This window comes from Malurus melanocephalus, unplaced genomic scaffold (genome assembly GCF_030028575.1).
Source record: "Malurus melanocephalus ecotype Western Australia unplaced genomic scaffold, MMel_1.1 scaffold_268, whole genome shotgun sequence".
Classification (NCBI taxonomy): domain Eukaryota; kingdom Metazoa; phylum Chordata; class Aves; order Passeriformes; family Maluridae; genus Malurus; species Malurus melanocephalus.
The window spans coordinates 202,280-227,465 of NW_026623500.1; the positions used below are offsets into that span (position 1 = coordinate 202,280).

The window sequence follows — 25,186 nt, forward strand, 5'->3', positions numbered from 1 at the left end:
CGCGGCCGGGGCTGCTCCCAGGGCTGCGCGGCCGCCGCGGCATTCGCTGTCAGCTCGGCCGGCGGGCTCTGTGCCGGAGGAATGTGCTCCCTCATTGCACCTTTTCATCTCGATAAGGATTTTCAAGGTCATGTTCGCTCCCCTGCCGGCTCCTCCCCGGCTCCAATGAAATCCCAAGCACGCAGCCCTGGGCCCCGGTGCCGCTCCCACCCCGGCGTCTCCCGGACACCGGCACAACCTGTCGCATTCCTGCGCGGCAGGACAGCCCAGCCCAGCCTTCCCTCTGCCGGCACCTGCTCTGCCCCCGGCTCCGCTACACCTCTGTCCCTGCGCTGCAGGGCTGGGAGAGCTCCGCAGGCAGGCTTGTGACCGCCAGGATTAGCGCTTCTGAATTAAATATTTCAAGTAAAACCAGGCTCCGGGCTGGGCCAATGCCTTACCGCACTCGCGGTTAGGAGCCTTAGGAGAAGGCTCTAGCGGCCCTGACACTGCACACACCGCAGCACTGGATCTGTGAGCCGGCCTGTCCCCACAACAGCCAGCCAGAGCAGCCCAGCCAAGGGGAAAGAAGAGCTGCTGCCAGCCCAGGSCTCGGGGACAGGCAGAGGTGGTGGCACTGGGCCTGGGCAGCCCTCCTCCTCCGGGCACAGGGGTGCAGCCCCCTCGCTACACCCAGCACTCACCACGGCATGGACACAAGAAGCTTAAGGGCCCGCATACACTCCCTGCACSGCAGAGGGTTTTTAGGGAGCTGCTGGAGAATCATACGTGCTGCCAGCTTACAAAGCCAGCTAATTATACAATCTGTTAAGCATGTATGCGCACACAACAGTGCTTTGAGTCATTAGAGGACGGGATTTATACTTCACTGCACGCATCTTGCTCTTTGTGAGTGCGTGCCTGGATACAGCCAAAACGAACACAAGTATCTGGAATGTCTGCAGCTCGCAGGCCAGCGCATCTGAATACAAAGCTGAGCCCTGCGAGCTCGGACCCGCTGCTSTGATGCACACACTGCTTCCCCAGAGATGACTCAAACCCTTACTCCCTATTTTACCACTCTGAGCATCTGGAAGCAGACTACAGCAGAGTGTTTAAGCYGTATTCTGAAGCTGTTAAAAGGATGTGAGGGAGGACACGGCAGCAGTGCAGGTGATGGGCTGTGAAGACAAAGAGCTCGACATCGGAGCCCACAATGGGGCTGTCCTGGGTTTAATCCCGACTGAAGGGTCGGAGGGACCTCGGTTCCTATGGCAGCAGCCACTCCTCGAGGGCCCAGCCCACGCCAGATGGAGATCCTGWGCTAGACAGAGAATGCTGCGGCACACAGAGATCTGCTCCCTTCAGTCACCCCATGTCATTTCCTGTGCCCAGTTCTGCTCTGCAAGGCAGCAGCTCTCCCCAGAGCACCTCAGTGAAGCACTCAGCAGCCCCAGCTCTGCGGCTCAGACCAGAGCTCCCTCCCATGTTGCACGTGGCCAAATGATCCAGGTACTTTTTATGCAAAAACTGAGAGCTATAGCTATGTTTTTAATGAATTAGATGATGTTTCTGGCAATTCTTAAACAATTTCTCCTGAGRGTTTCACTTCAGCTTCCCAAATCTCTAAATATCTAACATAACCCACAAATGAGCTCYAATCACCCCAACTGGCTTCATCCACATAGCATGGCTACATCCCATAGATAGCCCTATCCTAAGCAATGACACACCTGTAGCTTGTGCTATACTTTCAAAAGGATGTATTTGGCACTGCATTTTCCATTTTTACCTTCTGTGTATTGCCATATTGCCTGTTATTTAATGCGAACTCCAAAACAGGATTYTAAGCATTTGGTGTGTAAGGCACAGAATATTATTTTGGGACTTTGTAACAAGTCAAGCCAAACCACCTCCGTTTTTCATATGTTTTTCTTCCCTGCAAGTTGAAGGAAGCAGGAGAAGGCACAAATCTGTAAGAGTTTCAGCTTTGTCTTGGAAAATATCAGTTGGTCAAAATAAGCTCCTAATATCTAGTAGAGGCCACAAAACCTAGCACAGTAGGAAATCACATTTCTCTGTATTGTGCCGTATCAAGCCCCAGTTCCTGGTCATCTCTAACAAGGTATTTTCTCTCTCTTCCAATGCACAGGACATAGGAAAAGAAGATGGTGAGCCATACCTATGCTCTCCTTACAAAAATACACCATCTTTGTACAGCAACCTCGCAAACAATTTTCAGGATCTGCAGGTGCTTTAAGGCACAAGACATTTCACTCCTGAGTTTTTYTTGTGGGCCTGGAATGCCCCAGGGGGCCAGTACCTTTCCCTGACATTTAGAAAGCATGGTTCTGAAAAGCAAACTACTTCAAAGCCAGTCTCCTCTATGCATAATCCAATTTTTTTATAGTTGACATTGYTAGAAACACATCCCGGTCCAGCTTACCTCAGTTGTACTTTCCCTTCTTCCATCCAAATAAAAAAAGGAAAACGCTGGGCTTCTTTTTTTTCAGACTGTGTAAAGTAGTATTTCTTGCCAAAATCCCTCAGTAACACTTTCCCTCCATCATTACCAGGTTTTGCAGCCTTTATATATGCAAAGCAATAAGAGGCAGCTGAATGAGTCAGTCTCCCTCAGTCAAATCCAGTATTTGTTGCAAGACACTTGARGTAAAACTAAAGCAGCTGGGGAGGTGGAAAGTGTTATCTGAACACCCACTACTCTGTGGGTACTGAAAACGAGGAATTYAGGAGCACAGCCTGCACACAGCATGTGTGCTGCTCTCCAGGCAAACCACACCAGGCACTGTGCAAATCTTCAGCTGCTCGATGTGGCCTCAACTGAAGCTTGTTTATAAYTCACTGAAGCTGCCAGAATACAACCATCTCTGTTGCTCAAGGCAATTACCTAAAATATCTCAGCTATTCATTTTCATCCTTACGTCAAAGCCRTGTTTAATGGATCTGACACTGCACCTCAGTACTATACACCTGGTATTAAGCAAGCCACCATGAGAGCTTACAGGTTTRAAATTTGCTGCTTAACTCAGTACTACTTCACCATCAGCACCTGAATGAAATGCAACTCCCATRCCAGCAATTTTTTTTCAGCAAAAAAGAAGTTTCACTGTGTTATCCTTTTTATTCGTTTCTACCCAAATGGTAATCTACACCACCAGTGCAGAATTCACAACATGTATATTTACTTACTCCCACCAGCTCAGCTAAATAAATCATTATCCACAATTCGGCTCACCTGCAAAGACCAAGCTGAAATTCTCTGACAAAGTACTTCTGCTGCCCTTGTCTAGTAACTTTAATCTACAGGCTGATCCAGAAAGCCAGCTTGCTATCAAGTTCCAAAATCAGTGATGAATCTGCAGAACTATTAAAAACACAGACCTTACGGGCAGGTGTCTTTGAACACTCCTCCTTTCCACTAATAATGTCCTTTATTCAATGTCCTTCTAATTGCCAAATCAATGGCATAAACAGATGCTTCTGCCGTTCCAAAGCARAGAAGACAAAGGACAGTGATATTGCAGAAACCGCAGTGCTCAGGATGAATGAAATATGACATTGAAATTCTAGCAGCACTTCAGAGAAAATATCGAGTGTTTTGCAAGGCACCCGAGCAACCACACGCTGAGCAAGGCCAACAAGCAGGTAAAATGGTGCCTCAAGTTTGCATGCAGAAGGTACAGGGAGGACATCCAGAAAGCAGCACATACCTTTTCAGGTGTCACCTTCACCGTGTCAYGGCAGATGGAATTACAGTCCACAGCGCAGCACTGGGAAAGCATCAATCTGATATTTAAGCTGTCTGCCTTGAAAGACAAACTACAAGTGACACAGCTGCCTGGCTGAACCCACACTCCCCACCCGTGGTGCCAGGCAAGCACAGCACAACGGCACTGACAGCAGCTCAGGAGAGAGCCATGACTTCCAGGGGAACCATGCTTGGCAGGAAGGTCATTCCCACCTCAGCCTGTCACTGCTGCCAGACAGTCCTTGGGCTGTTCCAGCTCACTGCAGCAGCAGAAACTGTGCCCAGAAAAGAGAGRGAGCAGTTTTCTGCATGCCAACAAACTCAATAAGGAGTCAGATGGGCACCTGGGCTAAAGGAATGGCCATCTCCCACAGCAGAATGGCTCAGTCACTCCTCAGCCTGCTCCAGCCCTGCCAGTGGGGCTTGTGCTCAGCACCACAGCCAGAATCATCCTCAAGGGCAAAGATTTTTTCTTCTTCCATCAGCAAAATTACAAGTGGTTACAATACTGTAAGCAGAGGTTCACTGCACTCTTCTGAAATTGATCTGAAGACCATCACTGAGAGTTACTAAAAACTAAAAAAAGGGTCAAATCAAATTCATCTCCCATCCAGCCTCTACCTGAACAGCACTCATTTATAACATGGGATTTGTTAATAACTTTCTCTCTTCTAGCTTTCCTCATCTATATATAATAAAAAACACTGACATAAAACCAGCTCATACATCTGGTGACAGTAATCAGAAATGCACACCTCACACACCAACCATTCCTTTGTGTGCATTTGAAACTGCCTGATGGGCAAACAGGTCCACCCTGTAAAGCCAAAAAGTCACCAWCTCCGGAGTCAGCTTGAGGAGAGCTGGGACTATTTAGCTCAATTTTGTGCTTTCTACAGAACGATACCAACTCATATTCTTCAAAAACTCAGTGCTGCATTTACACACCCTTCTGTGACCAGCCACCAGCTTAGACACACCGATGCTCTGACAAGGCACATGATACAAATTCTCAGTGCTCATTGTAAAAGCAACAGCTTTTCAGTTACCTGGAAACATTATTTCAAATCAACTCAAGTACAGTTTTGTACAGCAGAGCCCCCAGGCACGGGAGGGACACTGCTTCTGCCACCTGACCCTTGATCACAGCCACAAGACAGCATCAGGGGATCTAGGGCTCTTCTCTGATCACCAAGGAGCAGAAACTACCCGTGACTAAATGAGAAAAACAAGTAAAGAGGACTTAAAGGGCAATTTGCTACACCTTTGCCAGCCAGAAAAATGCAGATATAGTCCTTGGTGAATTGTGTGCACTGCTYTGTCTTCTTGTTCAGCTCAATCAAAGTATCCCACAGGTGGGCTGTTACAGAACAGGAGCAGGAAAACTAAATCAGACAACACAGCTTTCAAAGAGGGATGAACCTYGGTGGGGAAGAAAGAACACGAGAACTCTGCTCGCTTCTCCCATCTAGCATCGATGCATTTTATATTCTCTCAACACAAAACTATGCACAAAGGATAAAGASCTCATGAAGCTACAAAAAGGAGCAATTCCAAAATAAGCCAAAAAAGGAGCAGTTCCAAAATGAGCCATCAGGAACACCAAGAGAGAGCACAGTAAGAAACACTTTGTGATGGTCCAGATACAAGAATAAACCACAGCTTTCCCAAAGGGTATCCAGGGAGTTTACCTAGATGGAACTGAACAGTCCAGTTTTAAGAACTGAGAAGAGCTCTGGTTCATTAGTGACTGCCCATAGCAATAGACAAACAYTGGCCACCACAGAGGCCGAGTGCTACCTGGCCATCATCCTGCTGCACAAGCAGAGCAGCTGGTGGATGTAGAGGGGACATGGCGCTGCCACTTCCAGCTGTGAGAGGATGCTGAGGAAGATGAGCACAGAAGCACAGAATCGCATGTCCCACCCTTATCGCGGTGGCACTGGAGGCATGGGCTGAGCTGTTTGTCAGCAGGATGCCCGGCAGTTGCTGTCCCACTTGCAGAGTGTCATTCAGTGACAGGCAAGTGACTGACAGGCAAGACAAACCAGCTGCATCACCGCACCCCACCCAGGAACAGGCATTGTCACTGAGCACTCACTGGCTGCACCAACACGAGGTGCAGGAACAGTTATTCCACAGCAGGATTCTCCCCATTCCTGATGTAAGACAGGATATACTTTGTCTACAACACTTAAAGGCTTTTAAAAAACAAAAGCATCAGAAACAGTGTATTCATATCCATCTCTCAGTGTTAGTGAAGAACTGAGCCCACACCCTTTAAGGCAATTTACTTTCACTTGCACAAAGCTACTTAAGACAGCAGCACTCCAAGCTATTACTACTTTGACTCTGCTTACCTGTGGGATATGAAAGTTTAGATAAAGGTATTTGACATTCAAATCAGTTGAGAAAAACATCCTAACAAGTTCCTAAGCCTATTTGCTTTCCTTAGCATGACAGGCTTTACAATATTCCTTGCAATTCTCTGCTTCATGCTTTGTTCAAAACTTCCTGATTATACTAATAAAATAATGCCCAAAGCACACAAAAAAATCTTTTAATAGAGTCAAAATTAAAGTATCAGATCTATTACACCACCCAGCCTTTCCCCTCCACTGGAGAAGCTTTAGAGCCTTTGGACATCTCATTTCAACAAGAAGGTTATTTAGTTCTTGAGTTTGGAGTAAAGTATTTAATCACTAAAGGATTTGCAAATTACACATGAATATGCATGTAGCACTTCTCACCATGACATAAATCCTATTGTATATTTATGAATGGATTGCTTTGCCTCCAGCTTCTACATGTATATAAACACAGGTTTTAATCTTCAATTCCTTCCTCCCTCCCTTCTTTTTAAGAAGTTGCTTAAACAAATTTGCATTTTTGGAATCTATTACCTACAGCGTATTTCTTGCCTTTTTTTTAAACTCCGTAAACCTCCTTCTCCCATCAGGCAAAGTGCTTACTTATGGAAAGCTTTAAAGACCCTGTAAACATGGCCATAAGAGAAACAAGCAACAGTGTTATACGGCGTGGGAGAGAAAAAGTTGAAGCAACAAATCACTGGAAAAAAGAGTGCACCAGAGCTGGGAACACAAAGATCTAGAATGACAGGTCAACAGCTTGCCTTTGACTGCAAGGACACTAGCTAGGGGGAAGTAAATCCACCATAAGGATGGAGAACGCAGCATAAATAATAAAACTGTTGTTGTGAAATACCTAATTCATATGGACATAACTCCATTATTCCCTACACCGTTGTATGGGAATCCAGGCTGGTCRCAGGCAGCTGGACCAAAGCAGCATTTCAGCCTGTCTGCAACAACAAGAGGTAAGAGGCAGTRCTGCCATTCAGAGAGTTGTTGCCACACAACTGCCCAACTACTCCAGACAAGTAATTCAAACAATAAGGCCTTTTAAGGGCTTTGTTAAAATCATTAAACTTCAGTTATTTCACTGCAAATCTATTCTGTATGAAATCTGACTGCGAAGAACACTCAGCAGCATGCCACACTCCATCAGAAGCAAGTGCCACAAGCAGATTTCCAAGCAGAAGGTTTAGGGGTGTGAACTACCACTTGGGCTGTTCTCATTTTTGTTACTACACACACAAAAACTCCAACACCCAGGAGCTAAGTGCACCAAATGCCACCTTCTTTCAAGGACCTGGTGTCACTTGGYTCTGTTCAGAAAACTGGAGCAGCCTCCAGCCCCATCTTGCTGCCATGGAGACACTATGGGACATGGTCTGACACGAGACCAAATCCTCCCACCCTCAAATAGGCAGATCCAAACCAGGCTGGGAGCTGCAGTCATATATTCCTCCTCCGATCTTTCCCTGCCAGGAGGAAAGAGCCACCAGAGCACCTGACCCAAACCCCACAGAGACCCCGCTAGAAAGGACCCCCAGCCCAGCTGAGCTCCTGAAGATGCCCCACAACTTGTCAGAGGTACCACCCAAACCTGCAAGAGCCCGCGGCTGGGAAACAGATAGAAAACAAACCAGGAAGCACGGCGGGGTATTAGCTACAGACTACTGGACAAATGGAGAATAAAGATGAGAAAATTCAACACAGAACATTTGCTTTAAGGATAAGAGTGGCATTTACAAAAGATGTGTGAAAACAAGCCTTAGTGGAGGGCTCTGTGTGACCAGTTCAGTTGCAAATTTGTCCTTGCAAACCGAGATTTTTATCCGTGCAACTCTTTCGCAAATGACCGTGCCAGGTTCCTGTCACACACCCCTCCCCTTCCATCCCCACAATATTCTCCTAAAAAGAAATCTTAAAAAGGAAGTGAGGAGTGATGCCCGGAATATAAGACACGCAAACAAGAKGTAACAAAGTATTCACATTCAAGTTATGCTTTCACTAACAGCAGGGAGATGATGGCAGATACCTTCCACAGTGAATTCCCAGTAAGCCAGTTGTATGAGAAGCTTACCTCGGCTGCCACACAGCAGGCAATGAGTAATCAGAAAACTCATGACAATGTGTCTACCTTTACTCAGAATTATAGACCAACTCAGCTCAATTTTCACATTATAGAAAAGTTAGGAAGCCTAAGAATCTTACAAAACTTCAGTGCCACAGAAAACCATGGGACATGGCAGCAGCCATGACATTTCACTTTCCTGCATATACAGACTAAAATAAGGCAGAATAACACTGACTCAGGACTGYAAAGAGACCTCTTTGCCAGACAAATCTGCCTATGTCTAGAATACTGGAAAATTTTTGAGAGCTAAGCTGTTAAATAGCCTAAAGCCTTCTAGGTATGTGTCCATACAAGAATTAAACAGTCAATGTCCCATCAAGGCAATAACTTGTGTAAGTCTGATGATTAGACCTTGTGGTGTGAAATCCTTCCTAGTGACATAAGACAAATAGCAAACCTGGCTGACTGCCTTGCTGGCTGACAAGCTATTTAGGTTAGCTGGATGTGGAGATGACTTTAAGGAATTTCAGAAAAATCTAAACAAGTGGGTCAAYTGACAACTGAAGTGGAGAGAGACCAGATGTTGAAAAATGTTGAATAATACACGGAACAGAAGAATTTAACCTCCTTATCCTCTGCAAAGTTAACACACACATAATCACATACACCTGAGCACCACCACATCCATGCTCCAACAAATAAGCCTGTTTAAAGTGATGATTTAATTTCAAGTTTAACCATGCCAGGACTCTGCAATACCAAATGTAATTCACGTTAAGAATATTTAAAAAAAAAACAAAAAAACAAAAAAACCCACAATTCAGTATGAAAATCTTACCTGGAATTAGATACAGTATAGGTCATCCTAACTTAGGTAAGTCTTGCTATTTTTTAATAAAAATACCCAGCACCACCCAAGACAGGCCATCAACCTGAGATACCTCATAGGAAACAGGCTGGATAATCTGCAGAGCTGCATCACATGCGACAGTCAAATACTTTCCATTATCAGCCCCACCCAAAACCCCTTCGAGATAATTTGCATAAGCAGCTCAAATATATGCTCAGCATTTCAARCAGTCCAACCAGGGAGCGAGTACCCCAAATGAAGATGTCAGGASACAGCTCACTCAGGGATCAGGTGCTGGGGTGTTACAGGTTTCTGCTGCCAAGCCATGGTGCCATGGCTGAGCCCCTGGAAGGATGTCCCACTTGCAGGGATTCAGGCACTGGATGGCCTGGAGGCTGCATGGCCAAGGGGACAGCCTGTGCAGCTGKGCCACCAGCACGTCCTGAAGTAGCTGCAGAGGCTCAGCTGCCTCATGGCTCCAAAAGCTGTGCCTAGCACAAGCAAAATTAACCACTAAGTTATCCACAGTACAGCTTCACAGAGCAGTTCTGGGGCTACCTACATTCTCCTGCACTGCTCTAAGGGTCCAGAAGGTTATTTTACCCACTGCTGCTCCTCTACAGGCCATCCTCCCTGTGGGGTAGGGTTGTGAAGGATGAAACAGCAGAGAGCCCTCTCCTTTGCAGGGGACTGCCCTTGTTCTGAGAACAAGGCTATGAATGCAGCTGAAAGTCACATACTAGAAATCTGCAAGCTGTTGCAGGGTCATTTAAGCAGTAGCTTCACTTACATTTCAGTTCAAAGTAGCTGTGTGACCACCTTACATCTCAACTGTGCACTGAGCAGATATGAATGACTGCTTCCTGCAAATCAATACTGTTTATTGCGTGCTTTAAATCAATAAAGCTTCCCTCCATAGAGTACGTCCTTCTAAAATAGTAATTAGGCATTTAAGSAGAACTAAACAGTTTCACTAAACAATACCATTAGTCCTGAAACATCAGTTTGACATCTCAGCCAGAAAGCACTTTGTCAGAACTAATTAATCCCTACAGCACCTCTATGAGATTGAGAAAGCAATTCATCTGCTTTTCAAATGTGTTGGGTACTTATGCTGCAGAACATCGTGGCTGGGGTGGAAGCCATAAGTATCAGCATAAACTGAGAACAAACCAAGCCAGGAGAACCCATCCAAGAGCATGAAAAAAACAGAGAACACTGACAGCTGTCAGATTTGGCTTCTTTGCATCTTCCTGTTACACACCAAACCTCCTGTGACTATCTGGAGAGTCTTCCAGATGCCACTTCACTGAATGAGTGGCAGTGAAAAGAAGTTATTATTCTGCAGGGAGCACTTTTGCCCACTGTTTGTTCAGCCAATTATCTATGCATGTAGCTTTAAAGGAAGGAGGGAGCAGTAACCTTAGGTTCTGTGAACAAGAACTGAGCTTAAAGTGCTCAAATAAAGCCAAGTCCTCATTACCACAAGCAAAGCACATAAGCTCACTAAACAGGTCTCACGAMTGGCAAGCAGCCAGCGTGAAAAGTATTCCTCTCCAAGGAAGTGGTCAATCTGCATAGCTCTCCTGCAGGTGGATGCAGTAGCACCAGTCTGCATTCCTCCACCTGCCTCTGCCAAGCTGCTGCCACCCCTCTTTATTGATTCATTATTCCAGCTAGCACTCGCCCTGCTGGTGCAGCCCTCAAGGCCACCATGTTCAGGCAGCCAGCCCGGGCACAGGGAGAGCAGCAGGGCTTTCCTAAGCCAACCCTGTGGTCTCTCCCTCTCTGAGGAGGGCTTGAAAGTGTCTCACACGACACAAGTGAGTGCCAAGCCCAGTCCAGAACATTTCCCTGTGTCAGATGTGAGCTCAGCAGCAGCCGTGACGCGTTCAGGAACGCGCTGTGGGACGGTGACGCCGCTGGAAATGCTGAGCACACAGCAARGACAGCCCTGGCAGCCTGCAGCCACCTCCATGAGCTCACAACAGCAATCAGTCACTAATGGACTCCTGAGGAAACTGAKATTAGCGCCTGTCCCAAAAGGTGGAGTGCTGGGTCGGTGACAGGACCCCCCGAGCCACCTAGCAAATGTCACTTCTTTACACACAAGTTATTTCCTTAAACTCCTTTGGATAAATTTTCCCATGTTTTCCAATAAATTTTCTGGCACAATCTAGAGGAATTTAAATCATATTCAGACATAGAAAATTTTGCTGCAAACTCGTCTTCCCATAACTGTGCTATGAAGATGCCCTGTGAAGAATATCTTTAGGAAATGCTTTGCCTCAYTGCTCATTTCACACGGGCCCCAGTAAGTGAAAATCCAAGCGAAAATCCATTCTTCCCGTAAAACTTGATCAGAAATCACAGGGCAGAGCTAAGCACCTGGGAACACCACCTCAGCTGGGCTGGCAGAGAGCCTGACCTGGTCAGGTGCCTGGGAACAGTTTCACAAGTGCACCCTCAGCAGCATTCCCGGGTTGCCACCAGGGCCAGCCCCACTCCCACTCCTCCAAACGTCCTGGTTCAGCCCCAGCTGTGCCATCACCACAAGTTTGTGCACAAACACACATCACCTACTTCTGTAAAAGGAATTCAGACAGCAAAATTACATTTTTCAGYCAGACTGGCTTCCAGACCTCACTCCCTACATTGATACGGAATTTTACCCTGGAAGCAGCAGCAGCACCAAGCACCTGCCCMAGGTGACCAACACTGCAGCCACCTGTCTCCTGTCATACCCACATCTTCTGCAATTTACCAGCCAATTTCCTGTCATCCCACTGGATGGAGATCAAGATAAYTACTTTGATACGAAAATATATGACCTACATAGAGATGAAATTGTTGATTCTGTTGCCAAATAAGTTTCCAGTCAGTGGCAGTGTCACTAACTTCACATGCTGTCAGGTTTTGAGCCAAAAKTAAAGGAGTGATCTTGTGAGGAAGATGACCTTGCCAGAGCAGAAGATGAAACTCAACCTACATATTTCTAGACAACGTGATTTACRGAGATTTCTTCAAAAGCATTTCTGATCTTTTAAGACTCAGAATTCCCCAAGATGCATTAAAAAGCAGCTGAGCTGAGCAAAGCTTCACATTTTTCTTTTTTTTTTTACTGTTCCATAGCGAAGTAAGTTAAAATAACCTTTTTTTTTTTTTTCATTTTAAAGTCAGTGCTAACATCTTGTCACTACACAGATRTGCATACCACACCTTTAGCAGTGATGCCCTTGTTAAAAAACATCACACCTGTTGTTCCCAGTTACCCTTCCCAGTGTGAGGTAAGCTTACACAACTGAGGATGCACCCTGGTCCTGAAGGCAGTCTCTGCAGCCTCCAAAGCAACCAAGACATACTAAACCAGGCTCATCTGGGGAGTCCAGGGAAAAAAAAATCAAACAACCTAAATAAATAAATAAATAAACACTCATTTTGAATGATGCATGTCAGCTCCAAACCCCTTTTACCAGCTACAGGTGCATCCTGTGCTAACTCATCTTGGAAGACACTTGATATTAATAAATTAAAATMATTTCAAATGTCATAAAAATCTTACGTGCTGTCCTTGTCTCCCAATATATTAACACTTATATGACCCAATTACTATGGAAAAAATYAAGAACAACACAAGTCCTATACACTGGGACACCTGTTCCCAGAGATGGCACTGGGATGACTCTGAACACTGCATTTGTGTCACTCACTTCTGTACTTGTGGAAAATAGCCATCAGCAGTTTCTATGGGCACACACTGAGCTGCCTGTTTCTTATAAAGCAGTCAGCTATTTTGGGGAATGCAAACACGAGAAAGCAGCAGATTCACATATATATGACAGGGTGCTTAGCTAGATATCAGCAAAGAAAGGCAACAACAGGCATCCAGCTAGCAGCCTTCAACTGTATGACCTCTGCTGTTGGCACTGATGAAAGAGCATTTCTCTCCCYTGGTTCTTCTGTCTTGGAGAATTTTTCTCTCTTCTCCTTACACTTACTGATTTTCATCTACAGAAGAGCACAGYGCCTTTTGTTCCTGCTGCCTTTCATTGCCCTCTCTTCTTCCAGCCCTTTCATTTTGGAGGATTCTCACATTTAAGTTAGCTATGGGAGCTTCATTCCAGTGATTGAAGTTATTCTACGTTTAAGCAAGCAATCCAAGGAGTAGACAGCTACATACRAAATTTTAGCACAATGCTCACATTTCTAAATCTTTAATAAAGGCAGTCTGCAGACCCAAGTGTACAGAGCAGACTGGGGATGAAAAGCGTAAAGATCAGAATAATGCAGAGGAGACAATACTCTGCAGCATTTCACATGCAGCCTAAAAGGTGCTCTCCATATGGTAAGCCCAGCTTTTCTCCACTAAAATCCTCGGGCTCAGCAAAGCTGTTTCTTCCCGAGTAAATAGGCAGCCCTAACGATTTTAAGTACATAAGATCTTACAGGTGACACCACATGAACTGGCACTCAACCATGGCAAATCTCTTCACCAAAGCTCTGCTTTGGAGGTTCAAACTGGAAAAACCTCCATGTGGAGTAGGAAGGGAATTTAGGCAGCAAATGAAGAATCCAGACTTTCCTTTAATGAACATCTCCCAACCCTTTACAGCAAAAAGAGCCTTCAAGAAATGAAGGRACATCAACTAAGGCACTGCTGTCTCCCAAAACTGAAAACACCTTATGCCATTCAGTAACATCACCAAATTTAAGCTTCAATTGCTCCTATTTCASTAGCTTTCACTCTCAGTGGGAATCCATTGATTGAAATGAAATTAGAAATTCAGTCAGCTCCATCTGAAACAACCTAGGAAAAGCTGCTTACGCCACCATGCCAGTAGGAGAGCACAATACAAATATTCGAGAGTGGGACAGAGTATCAGGCATCTCCAAATTCTCAGTGCAATCTGAAGCTTCTGGGTTGAAAGGCAAGGAGAAAAAAAAATTATCCTCTTACAAGTCTGAAGGAGAGTAGGTTCTGGTGTAAAGAGCTCAGGGACAGCACAACACTGGGACAGAGACTCCCACCTCTAATCCTCACTTCTGATGAAAGCTGAAAACTCACTCAGGGCATTCTGTTGCTCAAGTGCTGCTCACGCTGATGTCTAAGAGCAGGCAGCAGCTGGTGCTGAAATTYTGAGGCACCACTGGTGTGCTCTGTTTGGCCACCAGCACAGCAGCTTCCAGAGCAGATGCACCCTCTGCGTACTGAGACAGCTCTCTGGCATGGTTTACCAGCCAGAATGTGCTGGTGCAGACCTGAAAGGCTGTGCTTAGTTTAAAACTAGGAATGAGAAATGTTCTCCCCCAGTTCAATAAGGTTTGCTCTCCCGTGACACCATATTCAATTCCTGAATTATCTAATTTCAAATAGATCTACAAAAAAACAGTCCACTATTTGAGCTGCCTCTTACAAAAGGGAAAGCACAGTAGGGTTTTGGTTTTTTCCCCCTACCTGTTCAGAAGAATTGCCTTAGAGCTTTTTAACCTGAAATTCCTGTAATGCAAAGTACCTTGATTCTTTTGTTACACCATATCACAGGGACAACAACAGTTAAATCACAAAATCGTTCAGATTATTTAATCTTAGATGATTTCYGCAAATGCTCCAACATCCACAGGTTTCCCAGGACTACCCTGAGCCTTAAAAGGCACAAGGTAAAAGTGCTCTGATGTGCAGTTGTTTCAACCAAGATTCCAGGCACCTGAGCATCACTCAGGCCAGCTCTCCAGGACAGAGATGTCACCAGGTGCCAGTCACCTCCTACCAGCAAAGCCCAACAGCTCATCCGCAGTTCTTTAACACAGGAGCCATGTGTTAAAGAACTGGAAAAGCACCAGCCCAGCTTCTGATTTCACAACCCAAGGCCAGCTGATCTCCCCCCTTTCACCCCCTGCCTCCCCTTCCCCGCTGCAGATCCCCTGTGTGCCCACTGCCAGGTCTTCTTCCCTCGCAGCCCTCCTGTTACACCAACCCCAGCAGGACTACAAACCCGCTGTCACAAAACAATGGGATGGCCCATGCCCTGAAGCTAGATGGKATCCCTGCTCATGTTTATTTCCACTAAATTAAGCTAGAATGAAAGATTTAGAGAAGGTTTAAAAACCTCTGTGTTCTGTTTTCCTACCAGTTGCTGCTCACTGAAATAAACCAACCAGGTTTACAGAGGTCCCCACTGATACTGGGTTCAGAGTGAGMCCTAACGCACACATCTTCCTCCACAGTCTTCAAACCTGCATTTCTACAGCCCCGTTGGTGAATCGCTATTGCTTTTTACTGGGGCACAGGCAGCATGTGTAAGGGCAGCACACAGAGCGCTGCAGTGAAGTCACAAACTAGCTTCTCAGCTGCAGCAATTTTAAATATGACTTGTAAGAGACTAAGCTTACAAACATTTAAACTTAAAATAATGCAGCAAGGTTCAATGCTCAGTGTATAAATCCAGCTTCACTCCCCGGRAGGGAACAGGTATCTTATGACCTGAGCTGATGAGCAATCTCCCRTCACTTGGTTTTCACAGCAAATGGTAATTACTTGGAAGAGAAATTTCTTTCCTGTATGGCAGAGGAGAATTTCAGCTCATAGAAGCTCAGGGTGCACCAGATGCTGGGTAATGTTGTGTCACATAGCTGTTCTAGTGTGAACCAATAAACTCTTCAAAACCTTGAGGATTTTCAGGGGCAGTGTCCAAGGCAGGCTGTTTCCTTGGCAGCACTACTGGAAGATGACTCAGATGCAAAGCTCGACAGGGCCACGTGTATTCAGGTGTATTTCTATGTGCACAACAAGTGTCATGTGATAGGAGTTATCAGTATGTGTTTGATTATTCTCCTTTAGCAGTGGTGAGCAGGTAATAATTCTGAGATAGCCCAGTACWTATGGCTAAATAAGGCACCCTTCAGTCGTTTCTGTCATTCTTGAATCACTAACCAAGGACACAGGAATTTTTATAAGCCTCCATTAGGCCTATTAGATTTATCACTTGCTGTCATTCTCTGAACAAAATAAGGATRCCAGGAAAGCATTCCTAATTTGAGCTTCCATCGACTTTTATGAAGGTTAAAGAAACACCTTGGAACAACTCTGTTATTGGCCCTTCTCAACCACATTCCTAAAACTGACCCCCAAGCCGAGTTCCAAAGCCTTGGCTGGCAGCAGGTTACATCTGTGTACAGTACACACAAGGATTATTCCTGGAATGCAGAACACTCCTTGAAATCTTGTAAAACTGGACAATCATTCACTTCCATGCTTAACAAAAAACCCATCTAAGTAAACGGAGCGAAGGCAAAGTCCTGACATCCCATCAAGAATGGCAGCCCCTTCAAGGAACTGATTGATGGRGCAAGGGGAAGAAAGGAACACAAATTCAGAAATCGCACTTTCTGCCCCATAACAAGGCTCACTGTCAGATSGGGAAATGTGTGAAACTTACCAACTAAAAACTGCATAGTTCAGATTGTTGGAATTTCCAGCTCACTGGGATGGATTTTTGAGTTGCTGAGTCTGGAGACTTCAGCTAGCAAAGCATTAAACGAGAAATTTAAAAACTTCTAATTTCAACAGTAGTCCAATAGTTGAGCTTCCTGCACATTCAACTTCCCATGCGCTGGCTCACCATGACTGCCTCAAGCATGAACGTGCTAGGGCAGAGTGTTGCTTGGAAAATGACCTCGGTCTTGAGCAGGACCCCGTTTTCTATTTATCTTACTTTTTTAAGCGAGCGGTGCAGGAAAAGAACGACTCAGAGCAAKCCGGAGCAAGGGGATGCCGCAGGGAAGAAGGCGGCAAAGAGGGGCGATCAGAGACACACCCTCAAGTCAGTGACCCCGGGATGGCCAGGCTCGATAGGGCCACGTAGCCGCTCGCCGAGGTGGGCCACGATGCAGGACAGGACCCGCCGACACCTCTGCGACCCCTCCTTGTCCCTCCCCAGCGCCCCGAGCCACCGCCGCTCTCCCGGCGTGACCCGGGCGGGCTCCCGGCGCTGCCAGGGCCGCATGGCCGATCGCGGCTGCGGTGCAGCGTGCGCTGCGGGTCCGCAGCATGGCCGGGGCGGCCAAGGGGAGACCACAACTGCAACAACACAACTCGCTGAGCCCCCTCCAGCCCTCCCCTCCCGGGCAGGGGCCGGGCGCCACTGCCCTGCCAGGCCCGCAGGTAASGCCACCACCGTCCCGCCCTGCCCTCCTGTGCCGCGGAGCCCGAGAGAAGAGGGGAACGGCACCAGGTACCGGCCGGGCTCACGGGGAGCCGCGCCGAGCTCCGCACACACCGCGACCGCGGGGTCCCCGCCCGCCCCCGCCCACCTGTCGCGGGGGTCGACCCAGCTGGTGGTGCGGCTGCCGTGGTCGATGTAATACACCTTCCCGTCGTAGTCCCGCGCCTCCTCCCAGCCCTCGGGCAGCGGCAGCTCCTTCCGCGGCATGGTCCGCACTGCCGGCCGCGCCGCCCCATGCACCGCCGCGCTGCGCTCCGGGGGCCGCGCCGGGGCTCCCCTCCCGCGGGCGGCGCGCAGCGGAGCGGGGGCCGCGCCGGCCCAGGCGCGCAGGGAGGCGCCGCCGCCGGGCAGCCTCACATGCCGGCCCCGCGGCGGGGGCGGGCCGGGGCGGTGCGGGAGGGCGGCGGCGGCGGCGAGCCCGCGGTCAGCGCTGGGCGCGGAGCCCCGGCCGCTCCGCCCGCTCACGCCTCCATTTCCTGCTCCGCCGGCGGCCGCACCGCAAGTCCCGCGGCGGCTCCGCCCCGGGCCCGGCCACGCCCCGGGACACGCCCATCACACACAGCCACGCCCCCCGGCCACACCCACTGCCTGTCCGAGCCCATTGCCACGCCCACACACACATAGCCACGCCCCCTCCGCCACACCCACGAGCTGCCCGTACCCGCGGCCACGCCCMYYGGCCACGCCCCCGGSCCCCGTGAGGGGCGGGGCCCACCTGCCGCGCTCCCCAGAGCGCCCCCTKGCGGCGGGGCCGGTCCCGGGCAGGTGCCAGTGTTGGGCGAGCACCGGCCCAGGGGTGGCAACAGCCGCGGTGAGCGCTGCCCTGCTCCGAGGACAAGCACCGAGGGCACCGCGCGGGTGGATGGGAGCGGATCGGGGGTGCTCGGTGCCCCGGGGGACGCTGCCGTGGGGTGCCGGTGCTGGCTCCCCTGGGCCGTGAGGAGGCCCTGCCCTCACGGGTGGCCCGGCTCAGCCCTGGTGGGGTCCCCGCCTGAGCCATCGCAGCAGCCACGGCGGTGGCATGAGTGACTTTCGGTGGGTTCCAGAGGGAAAGCTCGTGGCAGCTGGAGCGTGGATACACTTGGGGCCATAGGGAAGCTGGGTTATAAAAGCAGTGAAGGTGGCACAGACAGCCCCAGGTAGAGCCGTTGGCGGCGGGCCGGGGATAGTGCCCATCCCCGGGAGATGGTGCCCACCCCGCGGGCACGGACCCGAGTGTGGCTCTGGTGTGGAAAGAGCTGTGAGGACGTGCCCTCCACAGCCTCCTGTCCCCACATTTCAGTCATTTAGGCTTGAACAGCCAGCCCATGACAAAATGTCACAATGAGAGCTGCGGCAGTGGCACGCGATGAGGCCGTGAGCTGGGGCGGGGGACRTGCCCAGAGTGGCATGAGGGGCGTTCTGTGTGGGGTGGCACTTTCCCTGGTGAGCAGCGGCCAGCGCCCGTTCCGACAGTCACGGGTGCGGGAAAGCGAGAAGTTTTGTAGCGCTGCAGCTATTGAAACAGCAGAATGGAGCAGGGATCCCTGCCAAGCACAGGGRTGGAAAAGGAAACTGCAGGATTGGAAGAGGGGAGCCCTGAAGGGCTGGAGAGGAAAACTGAAAAAGACAATTAGAAATCAAATTTCATTTTTGTGCCAGATTTTGAGGGATTTTTTTCTTTCCGGCTTTCTGAAAATCTGCTGAGAGTCAGAACTGCTAATTCTCCAGAGGCCGAAGCACAATGTAGTAGCAGTTGGCTGATGAAGTGGTTGAGCAGGGAAGAAAATGAAGACAAGTAAAACTGAAAGTGAGGCATTTGGAAAATAGCCTGATTTAACCGCATTTTATCTGAAGCCAAACTTGGAGTGGGATCCTAAATAAGTTGCTTTTATAAACAAGAATATATACAAGGSTTTAAAATTAATAATAAATGAAGAATAAAGGAATAAACACTGTATCTGTGCACAGCTCTAAGGGAGGCTTGTGGTTTGTTTCGGAGGGGAAGACTGGGAGCACTGGGAGCAGTGCCACTCCAGCGAGCAGACACCGGGAGTGCCGGGAGCCCTGGGCCCACGCCAGCAGAGGGCAATGGATTTCTGCAGGGCACCGGGCTACTCACTACAGCTCACTTTCTCTTTTCTGCTTTTAATTTCCCGGATAATGGTGCTTCTCTCTTTGTAAAACACTCAGCAAAGTGCTTAAGACATTTCAAAGGGGAGAACTGTAGCAATAGGAAAAAAAATCAGCAGCAACCAAGGCTTCTAAATATTACAGAAGTAAATAGCAAAGTAATGACAAATTAACGTGTTTTTGTGGTCATGTATTTGTGGTCTTATGTTCCAGCACAGAGATGCTTCAAAAGGCATGTTTATGTTTTATGTTTATTTTAAAGGGTTTATTTTTCAAATTTTCAGAGCATATGTAGATCACAGAGCAAAAGGCTGTATGTAAAGAAGCTGACCAAATATCCTTTCTTTTCCAGATGTCCTAAACTCTATTTATGAAGAAAGTAACCGTGTAAATATTTTTAAGGTAATTGCTTTTGAAATAAATACATCAGAAAATATTTGCAGGTAGTTCTGACTCAAGTCAAAAGATTTTATTTGTCCACTCCTCTTTATTTATTAACTCAGAAAAAACTCCAACCTGTCATTGAACSATATGAATTCATAAAYGTAATCAGGAATGTGCATATGGTARCTTACTCCCTTTTACCACTTACACTCACAGCAAAAGAATTCAGCGTTATCAGAGTCTGTTTGAACTGTAAAACAATAAACAAACAGGTGATTGTTTTCTCATGAGCAAAGAAAAAGAAGGTTTGTTTTGTAGGTAAGCTCTTACCTATGTGAAAAGGAAGAACAGAGCAGTGAACAAAGTCTGCAAAAAAGTTTTTTTTTGCCCTGGGGTCAACGTCTCCAGCATGACCTCATGTGCTGCACTCCCCCAATCCCACCAGAGTCCACAACAGGCTGGTTACAAACTGCTCAGTAACAGGAGCTGCCTTCATTGCTGGTGGTCTCTGTTTTGGAGAAGCTCGTTGGTTGCTACTCGGGGTTTCTTGTTTCCTAATACATTCAAAACTCCCTGATTTTGTGCTTGACAAAGCTCTATTCTTAATTGACTGCAAATAACAAAAACTCAAAGGTGAAAAGTGACTAAGGCACACTATTGGTCTCTTAGCCAACACCTTCAGATAACCGAACTGAAATAGGAGGAAAAGTGTATTTAAAGTCAATTACCAGGAAACAATTGCACTTAGCCAAAATACTACCATTCATTAAAGCCTCCAGCATTTTTCAGCTTTAAGCACAGTATCGTTTCTGTGGAGAGCTCCTTTACTGTTCTAGAAAGCCTCTTCCCCATTCTGCCCACCCGCAAACTGTACGCCAAGTTTTTTCAGTTTCCAAATGGAATTTTATCTCTTAAAACGGTCAAAAGCAGGTTTGGAGCAGGGGACCATTTAACTGAGGAAGTAACCTGAAGCCTTCCCGCTTTCAGAATCTGTTTCCAGCCCAGGGGGAAGAGCAGAAGTGCCCAGGAGGCAGGGAAGAGCGCACACAACCTGCTGTACTTTCCAGTCCCGACATGAAAGGAACTTTCTGTAAACATTGGCAAAGCCACTTCATCGTTTTCTTTCAAACTGCTCTTTAAAAGACCCATTGCTGGAGGCTTTAAACAACTACAACAACAACAACAAAAACGGCAGCTGGCATCCACAAAACCATCCTGTTTCTCGGGCAGGTGCTGGCTGTGCCGTGCCCGGTGTCCCGTTGTGCCCGGTGCCCCGTTGTGCCCGGTGTCCCTTTGTGCCCCGTGTCTCGTTGTGCCCGGTGTCCCTTTGTGCCCCGTGTCCCGTTGTGCCCCGTGTCCCTTTGTGCCCCGTGTCTCGGTGTGCCCGGTGTCCCATTGTGCCCCGTGTCTCGGTGTGCCCGGTGTCCCTTTGTGCCCCGTGTCCCGTTGTGCCCCGTGTCCCTTTGTGCCCCGTGTCTCGGTGTGCCCGGTGTCCCCCCGGTCCCAGCACCCCTCGTTCCAGACCAGGCACCTGTCCTTGTGTTGGGTGCACACGGAATGGGTGGCACAGGGCTGCCCCACACATTGCAGCGGGGCCGAGGTGAGGGATGGGGATGGTCACAGCTTCCCGTGCCAACGTGACCACTAAATAGGACACGTGCAGCAGCTGGGTTTCCCAGTATCCCGGGAAATCTKCTGGCTGGATGTGTTTTGAGATGTAATTTGGTTCCTAATTTGTTCCTGAAACCACATGCTATAGAATCACAGGTTGAGGCTGCAAAGGACCTTTAAGGTGGTCAAGTCCCCAGTGGTGGGGCCATTCCACAGGGCTGCTCTGACCCAGGCTGAGATCCTGCAGTCTGTGGGACAGGCTCCAGCCACTCCTGAGTCAGGGTTCAACCAAGCCAGTATTTACACCAGTGCAAATGTTCAGAACATCCCCTGCCACAGGCAAGGCTGGCTGGCACAGCACAGCATCGCTGGCAGCACTGTTAACCAGGCAGGAAACCCTCTGTCAACAGAGCTCTGTCTCCAACAGGATACACTGCAGGACACCTGTGACAGCTCCTGTGATTCCTGCCACAAACACGTCAYTTGGCCGTGGGTTTATTCTGTGCTGCATTCCTGATCCTTGGCACTTTGTACACCTGCATCAAAGATCTTTATCTTTCAGCAAACACGCCTGCAGCGAGGGAATAAATTCCTGACTATGACCTTTGGGTGCTCTGAGKTTTTTTTGTTCTACAAACAAAACAGGTTTGTGTGGTTTTTTACCCCAAAATAACCCTTATCTCTGTTGCTTTATTAGACCCACGGGAAGCGTTGCAATCATCCCTGGACAGTGCCGGGAAGTTCGGGTGGCTGTCTTTCCAGAGGGTGTGGATGTGCCTTTCATGTACTTCCAGAAGCAGAGKGTGTGTCTGTGTATCTTCTCCCTTGAAATAATTGGGAGCTGCTTAAACCAACTGGGAGACCACCCCAGTGAAACTGAAAATCCATCTGTCACCCAGTGCCACCCATCCCTCACGTGTGGCCGTGGTGGTGGCACCAAGCTCCTCACAAGGKCACAGACAGGTCTGCCCTCGGCTGCCGGCCCTGGTCCTGCGGATGGGATTGAGAAACGGGGCCAGACAGTCACTCTCAGTTATAAAAGTATAAAAAAATGGTTAAAAGATTTCCATCAGCTTGTCATGGAGAACACATCTGGCGGGAAAAATCTATTAATTTGGTATCTATTGCTTTGGTATCTATTGCTTTTTTCACTGGCCAATTATTGGCTCAGAAGTTAGGGAGAGCTCCTCCACCAGCGGGATTGTCCTGGTCACATGCCGTCACCCCATCCACAGCGCCCCACTTTTGTGCCCTGAAAATGCAAAGTTGTGCATTGCTGCCCGGTGACACGGGAGCCCGAGCCGCCCGCCATCCCCAGCGGTGTCCCCAGCAGCGGGCGGGGGGGGGACACGCACAGGGCACAGCACGGCCCGAGCTCACCTGTGCCAGTGTGACAAGGGTCCCTTGCTGGCACCAGAAGGGAACTCCTGCCCGAGTGCAGGGCAATGTGTCCGGCGCACTGACACTGGGAATGCTGGAGCTGCAAATACCCCAGTGCCACCAGCGAGCGCCCCCAAAACCAGCCGGGGATCCCAGCGCTGCGGASCCCCCAGCACGCAGGGCAGGGCAGGGGGAGCACAGCACGCTCAGTTTAACAGCACGGTTTGTGTTTCCARCCTGACAGATGGGATTGTTGTGCGACAGCGACAGCGGGGCACGGCAGTGATGCACCGCGACACCTCTGCCTCCCGCTGCTGTGGGGCAGCTCCAGGGCCGAGCTGGGGCAGCAGCTGGTGGCACGAATGGTGCGGGGACAGGGACAGGGCTCTCCAACACCAAGGTGTTCCCGTGAGCAGGCTGCTGCTGGGACAGGAGCCAGGCGCCTTGGCAGCCCGTCCTGCTGCCTCGGCAATCTGTCCAGGGGCACATCTGCAGCTCCCCAGGGCAGGGCACAGTGTCCTGCCCTCCGTGGGGCTCAGTGGAGCGGGATCAGGTGAGGGAGTCACCAAGTCCCCGTGACTTGCTGGGACGCAGCCAGGAGAGCGAGGGAGGCGGCTGATGGCACTGCCGGGCTGTCCCTGGGGAGGTTTTCGGCGGAGCAGCTGATAAACCAGAGGGTCTTGTGCCACCCAGGGGCTCAGGCTGGAGAAGGGGGCTGATAGGAGCCTCCTGAACATCAGCACAGGGAATTTCAGGGCCTTGTACCCGGGGAGAAGCTACCCTAGGCACAAGCACGAGGTKTAAAGGAGCTTTCCAGAAAAGGACCTGCGGGACAACAAGCTGATCCTGCAGGATTAAGTTTTTGTGGCAGAGCAGTGCTCCAGCACCTTGGCTTGGATTTGCCAGGGCATCCCCGAGGGGCTGAGCAGGATCCCTCCCCTCTGCTCAGCACCAGTGAGGCGWGGCTGGAGTGCTGAGTCTGGTTCTGAGTGACCCTGGCAAGGCAKGCACGGATTTACTGCAGGGCACAGACCAAGGTGAAGGGACTGCAGCATCTGAAACACGGGCAGGATGAGGGAGMTGAGGCTGTTCAGCCTGCAGGGGAGTGGCTCAGGGGTGATCTGATCCTTGTGCACGAGTATCCAAAGACAGGATTGTCTCGGTGGTGCTCAGTGACAGGACGAGGGGCAAGGCAAAGCAATAAATACAGAATTCTAGTTAAACATGAGAAATACTCATTTTGCTGTGAGGGTGACGGAGCACTGGAGCAGGTTGCTGTTGCCAACCCTGAAGATATTTATAATTCAACTGGACATGCTTTTATTATTATCCTCACCTGTCCTGGACCCTCTGGAACCAAACAAGGAGCTGGACTCCAAGCCTCCAGCAGCCTCCACCCRCACCAATCCCTTCTGTTCAAAAAGGGCACTGTGCTGTGTAAAGTGTGAAAACTCTCAGGGGCTTTGTCCCAAGGTTTTTAATGACCTGCCTTCCCCACCTGGGCACAGACCAAGGCATTGAGATGGGGATGTTTTCTGAAATACCAATCCAGCCCTCAGAGGGAAGCAGGAATCTGTTTTATTTCACTAGGAAGAACTTTTGACACATGAAAAGATYTGAATTATCAAGTAGAGCCTATTGAGTCGGTGACAATTGCCGACAACTAAAAATAAGATAGTTGAATCACTGATTTTTAGCACGAATAGTTCTTACTATTTTACTTTCATTTGTGTGATGGGTGCAATTAATGGGGTTTGAGGAGGGAAAGGTATTTGACACAGTCACAAGGCCTGGGCTTTAGTCAGTGGCACAGCCTACAGAGCCCTGCTGGCAGATTTGCAACCACCAAATTAGACTAAAGCCTGCCAGAAGCTGTCATCTAAAGATGTAAAACTTGTGTAAATACAATTTCTCCAATAGCAATGCTGCTGAGCTGCTGCAGCAGAGCACGGACAGTGTTACAGAGCACTGCCTGCCACCTTCTGTACTCATGATGGCTTAACTGCCACTTCCATTGTAAATCCTATTTGTTAAGGATTTATAAATTGGCTGCATTCATTTGCTTGTGTGAAAGCTGGCACACAGCTCTCTCCCATGGTGTTTTTACCACATTTTACTTTATTACTTGCTTTTTTTTTTTGTCCCCCTCCTTGGCTCAGAAGGACTGAGCCTGACTCTAACCATTAAATCCTCCTAAGATGCTACACAAGAATTTTAACGAAGAAGGAAAYGAGGGGAAGCCTAACCTGTGACGTTAGCTATGTGCTTTGAAGAGCAACAGCCCATTCSTGCTGCAGGAGGTGTGGGGAGGCCTGGGCAGGGCTGGTGGCAGCAGCTGAGCTGGAGCACACGGGTGGGTGCAGGGCACTGACCCCTGTCTGGGTGCCAACCCCGCATTCACCAGGTTAGGAGAGGCTCCAGGTGGTGCTGGAGGAG

General features: G+C 48.9%; 1 protein-coding gene across 2 annotated transcripts in view; it reads right to left on the bottom strand.

The window, feature by feature from the left end:
* WWC1 (WW and C2 domain containing 1) overlaps nt 1–17,551 on the bottom strand; it is a 63,666-nt gene extending 46,115 nt beyond the window's left edge. Inside the window, exon 1 of one of the 2 annotated variants that reach the window (XM_057376018.1) lies at nt 17,352–17,551. In XM_057376018.1, the coding sequence (XP_057232001.1) occupies nt 17,352–17,470 (119 nt within the window). In that variant the 5' untranslated portion in view covers nt 17,471–17,551. Of the gene's footprint in view, nt 1–9,029; nt 9,071–17,351 lie in introns of those variants that run through there. The other variant, XM_057376021.1, reaches the window with a different exon arrangement.
* Between the last annotated feature and the right edge of the window lie 7,635 nt (nt 17,552–25,186).